The sequence below is a fragment of the Callospermophilus lateralis genome, chromosome 7 (assembly GCF_048772815.1).
Source record: "Callospermophilus lateralis isolate mCalLat2 chromosome 7, mCalLat2.hap1, whole genome shotgun sequence".
NCBI lineage: Eukaryota > Metazoa > Chordata > Mammalia > Rodentia > Sciuridae > Callospermophilus > Callospermophilus lateralis.
In genome coordinates this window covers 86,204,434-86,215,754 of record NC_135311.1, presented here as the reverse complement: position 1 = coordinate 86,215,754, position 11,321 = coordinate 86,204,434, and the positions used below count along the sequence as shown (strand labels likewise).

The following is an 11,321-nucleotide window of genomic DNA, read 5'->3' as shown; positions in this document are numbered from 1 at the left end:
TGAAAGAAAACTATGTAAAGAAATATGTAAATACTAGTGGAGGTCAGATGCAAACATTAGTTAGCATGATGCTCAATGAAAGTTATGAAATTTTTCATTTTTTAGCATCTTTTTTATCTTTTTACAATCTAAGGCAAATAATAACAGTAGAGCTGCTTTTTGTTTGTTTTTATTTGTTTTCTTGATGGGTTTTTGTTGTTTTGCTTTTGAGTTTTGACTTAAAGATCTGCTTAAGTCATTTCAATTGGAATTGAAAGTTACTCATTTTTGAGGGAAAATTTAGAATCCAGGTTTTCTGACTTCTACTCCTGTGTTTTCCTTCCCTATTACTGCATTCATTTATATTAAATAGCTGTAAGAAATCAATAGCACCAAACTTCCACATTGTCTGTGTTGGCAAGATAACCACTTTGTTATTCCCTTTCTAAAAAGATTTTTGAAAAACTAGCTCCCTGGAGTACACAATTGCAACAATTGAAGATGAGCTGTGTTTTTACCAGGCAATGTATGTTTGACATCAGTGATTAATACAGTCTTCCCTCAATTGCCGAGTTTCTTTATCTTGGTGAATAAAGGATTGACAAATTGTTAGGCAAAGAGCACGTGCTTCAAAACTATCGAGATATACCTGAGTATCAGACAGCCTCACACATTAGAGACTGAGGAAATGTGCACATCAGTTTATTTTTGTTCTTTGAGAGGAAATGTAGCTTAAGTGGGACTGACTTTTTATGACATTTATTTAGTTCCTGAATTGACTGACAAGCCTATTAATGTATTCCCTGAACTTTATTAATGTAATTGGAAAATAGCCCACATGCCAATCAACTTATAATAAGTAATTATGTTCATAAATGCTGTAAAATTATTAGCTTTTAATTTGACCCCACCACATACTTTCAAAACAGTAGCCTGAATTTTTGTTTTTTTTCCTAGAGGAACAAAATATACTGACAAAACATTCACGAAGGGTGTTTTTAACTACTCAAATGTTCACCGTCACCAAATGGCCAGCAAAAATGACTATTACCATAGTAACTCATGCAATCATTTTAAAACTATTAACTGCATTAAACAGTCTATATAACATATAGTTAAAACAAAGTCCTATGACAATTAAATATGTGCCTGGGAAAGACTTATATCCCACAATCTGGTTTAAAAATAGATGCCTAGCATGGAAAAAGAGAGAATGGAAAAAGAAAAAGAGGACCCATTTAGTATTCAGAAATGCAGTACTTAAACCTATAAATTTACAGTGTACCAGCAAAATGTCTGTATCTTAAATGACTCAAATATATCATTGTCTATGCCCATTTTTTCTCAGATAATAAAAATCTTTTGTAGTCTTTGGTCTAGAAACTCTGGTCAAAAGGCAAAGAACTGAACAAGAGAACAGATTACATGTGGATAACAGAAAAATGTATTTGTGTCTTGTAATCTCATGTCAGTTTTTCAAGCTGGACAAACTCTTGACCTTTGTTGTCCCAGAATAATCTCTGAATAAAGACAGAGTCCTGTAAAAACTTTATCATATTCTTATACAACACTTTATAATAATGTGCAGCACTACAATATGTGACAATCGGCATCAAAAAAAATATTGAGGAATTTCATTGATTTATTTTCAATTTATACTTTTTTTCCTTAAAGCAAATCATTTAATTAAGAAGTTTAACCTCATCACAATGTAAAAATACATATTAATAAATTAAGCTGTGTTTGCATTCCGGTTTATTTTTACATAAGAAAACAGAGATCAAATTAGAAAAATTATAGGCTATTTTTTCCCAAACTTAAGTCTTATACTTAAATTACATTTTACCCTTGAATTATTGAAGGATAAACTCAGAGAAGTACAACAAAGTTGCTCCCTCAATTTTTTTCCATTAGGCATTAAGCATGCAAGCACTGGCACCACATTATCATAGAATTTGTTATTAATTTTACTTAGAAATATTGCAATGCTATTTTTGAATTCCATAGAGCATAATATTTCTATACAACCAACACATGATTAATTTATAGAGCACAAGTAAATAATGTAAAGGGCAAAAAATATACATTTTCCGTTTTCCTAGTATTATAATTGCACGTTTCTTGAAATGTACTTATATTGGGGGTATGTAGCTCCTACATTTTAGTATGCAACAGAAGCAAAATAATTTGATGGTTCTGTTTGCATTTGGAGATTATAAGTTAGCTAGCATGATTTATGATCTACTTAAAGTAAATCTAAGTGTAAAGCATTGTGCACATATTTTTTTTTCAATTACTCAATGTTTAAATAAAGTAATTCTAGAAGGCTGCCACTTTTCATTGTGCCTTGAATCAATGTAAACAGAAGTTGGATGGAGAAAGTGTTTGGAGGCTAAGAGAATTGCTTTTAAATAGTTACCATCATATTTCAAAAAGTTTACTGAAGACCATGCTTTTGAGCAATCTAAGTCAGACTCAGAAAAGTATTGTATATTTTCTCTCATATGTGGAAGCTAGAGAGAAAAATAAAAAAGAAAAAAAAAAAAAGAAAAAGTGGGAAATTCCATGAAAGTAGAAGGGAGATCTTTAGAATAAAAGAAGAGGGTCAGGGGAAGTGAGGAAAGAATAGTAAGGTAGGTTTGGGAAGTGCAACTAATCAAAATCTGTTTTTATGAGTATATAAATATGTCAAGATGAAATCCACTAATCTGTATAAATATGCAGATAAAAAATTATAAGTTTAATATTTCAATATATATTTATCATAGGTTTCCAAATACTTATTTTAGTGTATTAAATATGGGTTCTTGAAGATTTATAGAAGAGATTATTCAAAGGAAGTTATGAAGTAAACATCCAAAAATCATCATCTGGCATTAGTGGATATTGATTTTCTTGATCTTTGGGGATTTCCATGCCTACAATACTCTTACATTTAATGGTGTTTAGGAATATAATTTTCTGAAGACAATGACAGCATATCTTTCAATATTGTTACTTCTGTTTCATTTTGATATCTAAATACTAAACATTTTAAAATACAGTCCTTCACAATACAGCACCTCTGGAAAGGCTTACCTTGCACAGTTAGATGCACTTGCATTGTTCTCGGTGTATGTTGAGTCTGAACAGAGCATGTGTATGGGCCATCATCTGTCACATCCACATTCTGTATCTGGAGGCTGTAATCTCTTTTATTCAATGTTGAAATGGAAACTCGAGGATCCACTGACCACTTATCACCTCCAGCAAAAATAATACTTGACCGGTTCAGCCAGGCACCCTTTGAAGCTCCATCTTCCAAATAACACCTAAAAATTACCAAAGACAGAACTGCTATTAATCAAAGTGAAAATGAGAAACAACATTATCTTTGGTCTGAGTGTTATTTCCAAATGTTGAATAATAGCACAACATCAAATGCAAACATCAAACTCAGGAGACATGATACTGATACAACTTCCATTCCCAATGCAAATCTGTTAACAATACCTGCATACATTTGTGTGTGGTGGGGGAAGGTGTTTCAATGTATTTAAATGGACAATCAAACTCCTTTTTTATCCTGTCTGGATGAAAAATCCTACCAAATCTGAGTGAAGTAGAATTAATTCAAATAACAATTTTCTGCATTAAAACATATTTCTTTGTTTGAAATTATGAGCAGTAGTAAAGGTCTCTGAGTTAGACTGATGTGATTCATTCCAATTCTGAATATAATGAACCAGATGTAAAAAGCATAGAATAATGTCACATGTGTTATTATTATTTTTAATTGCCCAGTGGTGAGCCTGTACCCAGAAACTATAAGCTGCATTTTATTGATAAAACTGTAAACTGCTTTTACTGATGGCTGTCTTAATTAAATGTAGCAAAGCTAATATAATACTTTCAGGAGCAAATTTTTACTGTGTTTTCAATAAACTGTCCAATAGTTTTTTCTAGGAAGCATTCATTTATTCTGAAATCTTTATAAGTACTTATTTATGGATTCAAAAAGTACTACTACCATTTCTCTTTAAAAGTTTGAGACTACTAAGGAAGACTAGTTGAGTAACCAATTATTACTACACAGAAGAGAGAATATTTTTATTATATCATGTACAGACACACTGGAGACAAGAAAGGATTGCTGGACCCTGGAAAGGGGTTTGGGAATATAGAAAAAGACTTTCAGGAAGAGGAAATCCCTGAGGGACTTGGAAGACAGGGCACTGTGAACAGAGGTGTGACATGTGGGTAAAATCAGATAGAACAAAGGAGTGAGACATTCCATGAAAGCACAATAAAGCAAGGGATATAGAGTAAGAAGGAACGAGCCACATGATGATGGAAAGCATAATAGCAATTTGTATATTTTAAGTCTGATTTTGAAACCATTTACTCAAAGTCATATTCTATAACAAGATTCAAAAATACAGCTTTGTATCTAATAGCAGTCAAGCACTTGAAGATTTACAACAGAAGGCTGTGGTCATATGCCAGTGATTTTGCTGAGGACTAGAATTCTATGTTTCATCTTGAAAACGTTCTGTTACAAATTAAAGACTGGTTTTCTTAAATGAGTACAAAGCACAGCTACAGAATGAAAACACACATACATTGACATAGTTTGACAGCATTTCCACAGAATACCTTGGGGGATTGAACACAGTGTTTGAGATTGCTGCAAAATTGCAAGCTGAAGGCAACAGGGCAGGCTGCTGCCAACTGCATGAAACTAATCACTGGGTGAAAAAGTAAGAAGCAAGGTACACTGCAGAATCTAATTTGTAGACAGCTTCACCGTCTACAGAATCCCAACTAGTAGAAGTCTTAAAGGTCATTGTTAATTGAAAAGCTTTTCCTTATGTATTTAATGAAGAAAATGAAACCCCTTTAATGATATAATTGAACAATTACAGTATATTGTAATTTTAAATGATATGCAGAAAGAAGATAGAGGGGACCATATTCCTCATTCTGCAAGATCACATTTGCACTGCTGTAGAGTAGAGCTCTAAATACCACATGTAGGACTGTGTCATTTAGCATCTGGGTTCATCAAGTGTTTATTGTGTGACTGCTGCATTCATAGCCTTTGCAGTTTGTCATATTGGGTACTCATTACAGCCCGGTAGGATATGGACTGCCTTGCCCTTAATCACTGGAAAACAAATAGAGATGTTTAGGTTAAAAGACTTTCCCAAGCCACATTATTAGTGGGTGGCAAAGTTGAATTTATAATCAAGTCTTCTCTTTCCACATTCAATGTCCTTTCCACTGTAATGCAGATCAAAGACTTTTTAAATGGGTTTCAGAAATGGGAAGATGATTAGAATGTTGCAGATATTACCGCAAGTAATTTCTTATTTACTGAATGTGACCAACTGCTTAACCTGTCCTATTCTAAAAGAAGCAGAAAATTAATTATTAATGGATATTTTACCATGGAAGTGTGATTCAGAGCACTCTGCTGGGCGATTCCCTTTCCCTAGAGACAGTAGCAGCTTTACTTTTATGCTGGTGCGGAGAAAGACACTGGTTAAGAGAATAACCAGCAAGTCTTAGCATAAGAGTTATTCCTCTGTTCTGGCATGCCAAAGGTCATCACAGAAGAATAGAACTTAACTATTGCACTGTGGGGGGAAACAAAAGGGAGTCCTTTATGTCTTGTTGAGGAGGATAGCTCTATTTCATAATGGTCATTGGTCCCACCCCAATATTTTTCAAGACATACATTAGAAAGACTACATGAATGAGACTCAACATATAAATCTGTTGGATTCCTAGTCCATGCAGAATTTCTAATGTAAAAAAGGATGAGACAGCATGTTCATGAATAGCCCTCATGGAGAACAGCAAGTGAAAATGAGGTTATTAAATCATCATTCTTCCAACTGGATCATTCTGAGGGTTTCTGAGTCTCTGGCTTCCACCCATGATATTACATCCATGTCTCTTCTCCCCAAAATAAACAGAATGAAACTTTTAGAGTTTAAATCAGATCATCAACAACTCCCAGCCTGTTTCATTCATAAGAACACACAATCCAGCTGGTGGTCAACCTGTTCTTGAGGCTCTCCTACCCTTGTCTTCTCCACTCTCTTCTACTCTGCTCTAGACCAATCTGTTAGGTGTGTTTCCAAACAGCCAGGTGTGCATGCTTAGTTTGCACTGGCTGTTTCTTCTGCTTGGAACTCCCTCCTCCAGTATTCTGCACAATTTGTTTCCTTTCTGATTTAGGTCTTCATCAAGATAACTAAGATATTAAATAGCAGAAATAACTCCACTATTCTCACAACTTTCATTTGGTACCATATTTACTTGACTGATTTTTTTTTTCTTCCTCTCTCAGCTAGATGACTCAGGAATGTGTCTATTTGCTTGTCTGTATATTCCAAGGACCTATACATAATGGACAATAAATATAAACATGTGTTGAGTGCTTGAATGAAGGCAAAAGTAAGACATTATTGAAAAAAGTAATAATTTAGTAAAGTATATAAAAATTTCTCAAGTGCAACATAGTTGGGAAGGCAGGACTATACCTACATGAACTATAATAGCATATAATTAAATGAAAATATTTGTAACACAAACAATAACTGCTATATGACATAGATGATTGAGCAAATCATATATACCGCTAAACAGTTACTTAAAATAAGAAAAAGCTACACCACCTGACTACACTTCTAGAGTTCCTTTAAACTTCTGGACATTCTGCATAGTATGTGTTAGGCACTATGTTAGCCACTTTGCTTTTATTGTCTAATGTAATCCTCACATAACTCTTTGAGTCAGATGCCACTATTATCTTTATTTAAAAGATGAAAAAACAAAGGGACTAATTGGTTACAACTTGATCAAAACTTTTTGTCTTCACTCCTTTTCTTTGTAGTAATTTTTTAATTTATTTCTTACATACATAACAATAGTGGAATGCATTATATTCATAATTATCCATTCACAGCACATTTTTTGTAACTCTGTATATAGAGTATGTTCACGCCAAATTATGCCACTATACATAAGCTCTTATTTTTTTTTTGCATCACAATTCTTAACACACCTTTATACTACAATTTATCATATCTCTGTTTGTATATAAGGTATGTTGACAACAAATTCACATCTTCATACATGTATTTTGTATAATAATGACTGTCTCCTTCCACTATCCTTGCTATAAAAAAAAATAAATCACTAAGCTTGTCTTCACTCTTAACCAGTGATGGATTGTGTAACAGGGTAAAGCATTCTTACTATTCAAAATGGAGTCCAAAGGAGAGGCTTGGTAAAGTGAGAACAGTCAGATCACTAATGGGCAGAATGAAGCCACGTTTCCCTGATGGCAAACTCAGATAATTTTTTCTTCTCTGGACTTCCCAATGGAACATTTTAGCAGCTAATGATCTTAGAATCTCTTTGAAGTATATAAAATGAAGGAATCTAAATAAAAATGCTCAATAATGAATATATCCTTTAATTGAATATGGCATGGCTTTTCTTGAAAGTGTGTTTCTTTTTTCCACTTTAAAAAAAGCACTTGCTAGACTACCTACTTTTCAGGGTGATGAATAAAGAAGTTCTAAAAATATGCTCTTCAGAAGAAGCTGCGTTAACACCATACCAAATATAATGACAAATACTTAAATTTTCAGTCAATCATATGGATGTTTTGTATACATAGTGCCAAACATCTGGATACTGGAATATGTACAGAAAATAACTTCAACATTTCATTTTGTTTCACAGTTGTTAATTATATAAACCCAGGCTCCAGGAGTTAATACTTTTCTAAGAAGGATGGTATTGCTCCTCCTGAACTCTTTCATGAGCTCCCTTATAAATGATGTTACTATACATTAGGTGGCTCCCAATGTGGGGGTATGAAGTCCCATTTGAGAAGGTGCTAGTATTAAGGGTGAAATAATTCTAACAGATCCTGCCTGTGATACTACCTCCTGTGATGACTAAGTCTGAAAGGTGGATATCAGAGTGTTTACTGGAAATTAACTTACTTGGGTTATTTATTATTTTTAAAGCTCTGATAAACAAAACAAACAAGCAAAAAATCTGTTACTTAGGAATGATTTTTCCCCCTTTTATATTTCCAGTTCTCATCCCTGAACATCCCTGAACATGAGTCTGAGCACCATTACTGGTATTGAATATAGCAGGATTTGCTCAGCTCCATGGAAATAGATCAGCTCTTCTCAAGCCATGTTGATTAATGAAGACCTTATTAAATGCACTAATCAATAAGAGAAGGAAAGCACAACTTCCCTTGTATTCAAAGTTAAACCATGTGAAAACAATATTTCTATGAAGGGATTTGGCCAGTTACCTACATTGTACTTCTTTGTTCCTTCATTATATCACAAAGTTCTACTTTTGACAGAAGGAGAATTTTCAAAACTATACAAAACTATTTAGAACCCCATATAATCTTCAGGTGAATTCTACTCTCAAAGAAATTTTTGACATCCTGACTACCAAGCCAAGGTTCAATAAGGGAAGTAAAGTGGAAATTAAATGGAACAGACCAAATTCTATACCCTCTCCCACCTATCTTTGTTTTTAAGGGATTTTTTTTTTCATCTTTCAGGAAAGTTATTCTCTAGATAATGTCTTTGTATGTATACATAAAATTGCATATATTTTATGTATGCATAAATCATGACATATTTCCTAAATAATAGTATTTTAGCAATATTATGATTGATTTAATATCAAGCTTTTTCTTAGAACTAATTTGAGACAGAAATGATTCTCATTATTTTGTTTTTGGTTTTGGTGTTGGAGATTGAACCTAGGGACACTGAGTTACATCCCTAACCCTCTTTATTTTTATTTATTTATTTTGAGACAGGGTCTCACTAAGTCACTTAGGGTCTCATTAAATTGTTGAGGCTGGCCTCAGACTTGCAATTCTTCTGCCTCTACATCCTGAGTTGCTTGGATTACAGGTGTTCTCCACCACACCCTTCTCTCATTATTTTGGCAATAATTGGCAGTATGGGAAACCTTGTCCTATAAGGTGAAAAATCTATAATATCAGTAATTTGTCCAATGAGTTTCAATTATTTAATGAAAAACTCACCCTTATAGTAAAGAATAATATTTTTAAATGTTTTTCTTTTTTTCAAATGGGAAATCTAGTGAGAAATACACTTCTGCAAATAACAATTCAATACTGTTGTGTGCATAATAATACTAACACTGCTAAATACCAGATACTTTTTCTAAAAATATTGCATGTATTTCTCTGCCAGTCTTCACAACAAATCTTAGAGGTAGGTTCTGTGAAGTACTCATTGTGCCCATTTTACAAGGAAGAAAGTGAGGTTTAGAGACATTAAGTAACTTATAGATGATGTGTATTTTGAAACTTGCAATGAATAGAAATGCTGAGGTTATAAACATTAAAACTCAATGCCTAGTTACCTAAGTAATATTAATGTAGCATGTAAATGTAATTTCAGGATGGGAATTATATACCATGTTGGCCATACTTTACTTCTTTTATAGTAGCAAAAAAGGAAAAAAAAATTGATGCACAAATAACATTGATTTCTTATTTTGTGAGGGATATAAATCTATTTTCCATATATCTAATACTAGTACTTCTTTGAGATAAGACCTTTTTAAAAATATCCTGGATAAAGGATTGAAAGGTATCAGTTACTGGCAAGACCAAATTTTGATGCTATAAGTTACAGGGAGTTAAACCTAGAAAAAGAATAAGCTCTTTGAATTTTTCTTGCTTTTTTTCATGTAGAACTATGCCTAAAAGTTGGCAAAGAATTATGCCTAAGTCTTTCCTAAAAGCTAGGAATGTTAATATAATGTGACATAGAAATTTGTATCTTTCAGTCTTAATTTAAGGTACAATTTAATTATTTAAACTTGTGTGTATGTATGTATATGTATATATGTAGGTATGTGTACATGTGGTGTGTGTGTGCAATTTCAATATTTTCAATGCTAGGGAATCATTCATATTTGAATTTGATTATGGATTGATCACACTTCTAAACATCTGAATCACTTATTTAACTTATAATTAAAACACGCTTTTCTGCATATTACCCCAAATTGCTTTATCATATTCTTTCCACTGACATTCAATTAAAACTTTCATGTAATAATGCCTTGATTTAGAAATAGCAATAACAAATATTTGAGGTACTTGAATGTATTATCTGTAAACAATTTAACATGTAACTTAGCATTTACTAAAACAAGCATGAGCTGTGTGCAGTTGCACATACAGCAGATAATCCCAGCAGCTCTGGTGGCTGAGGCAGGAGGATTTCAAATTCAAAGCCAGCCTCAGCAAAAGCAAGGTGCTAAGCAACTCAGTGAGACCCTGTCTCTAAATAAAACACAAAATAGGGCTGGGGGTGTGGCTCAGTGGTCCAATAGCCCTGAGTTCAATCCCCAGTACCCCTCCCCCCAAAAAAATCATGAGTAGAACAAAAGATATTCTATACATCATGCTTAAAGAAACTGTGAAATACTGACTAGCAAAACAAACTAACAAAAAAAACCTCATTTTGATCTTGTTACTAAACTCTAATAATCATCACCATTTCCTGACAATGATAACAAGTTTCACTACTGCAAGACTGTATAAGTTAAGAAGCACAGAAAACACTTTTATATATGATCTCATTAAACACTGACAGCATTCTGCATGGTAGGCAGGTCATATTATCCCCACTTTAAGGACTAAGATCTAGGAGTGACAAATGAAGCAGAGAATATAATGGTGCTAAAAAGGAGAAGGTATCATATATTTGCAAAGTTAGTTTAGGAATAGCTTTGTTCCAAAGCTTTACATATGGATCAACTTGGAAATTTCTTTGTCATCTCTACTTCTTAATTTTTGAATTCAACTAAACCAGCTTGCTTTTTCCCACATGGACTTGAATGTGAGATATTTGGATCTGGAAGAACTTCAAGATTTTTGCTAACTGGCAGGTGCTCTGAACCGCTGTGGGAGATTTCTGTCTGCAAAGTGCTGTCTCCCTGGCAGCTGCCTCCTGGAGAAGTTGGACTTTCACCTCAGGAGCTATAAAGGGAAAGAAAACTATATTCAAAATGCATGCACATGAGGCTTTTAAAATAGCAGGAACGCCATCAAGCCCAGAGACTCTCCTTTTGTCTATCCTTTTGGATGGTAGGTACAGATACCTCTTTCCCAAAGCCAGGGAACAAATGATATGGATGCTAAACTAAAAACAACATTAACAACTAAACTCCCTTCCTCTAAGCATCTTTTTATCATTAAAAGTATTATATTTGCATATAAATAGAAATGATAGAATAAGAAACAAAATGAATATGCAGAA

At 33.4% G+C, this 11,321-nt stretch overlaps 1 protein-coding gene across 1 annotated transcript in view; it reads right to left on the bottom strand.

The window, feature by feature from the left end:
- Negr1 (neuronal growth regulator 1) overlaps nt 1-11,321 on the bottom strand; it is a 786,904-nt gene that overhangs the window by 466,390 nt on the left and 309,193 nt on the right. Inside the window, exon 2 of the mRNA XM_076862295.1 lies at nt 3,058-3,290. Coding sequence (XP_076718410.1) covers nt 3,058-3,290 — 233 coding nt within the window. The remainder of the gene's footprint in view (nt 1-3,057; nt 3,291-11,321) is intronic.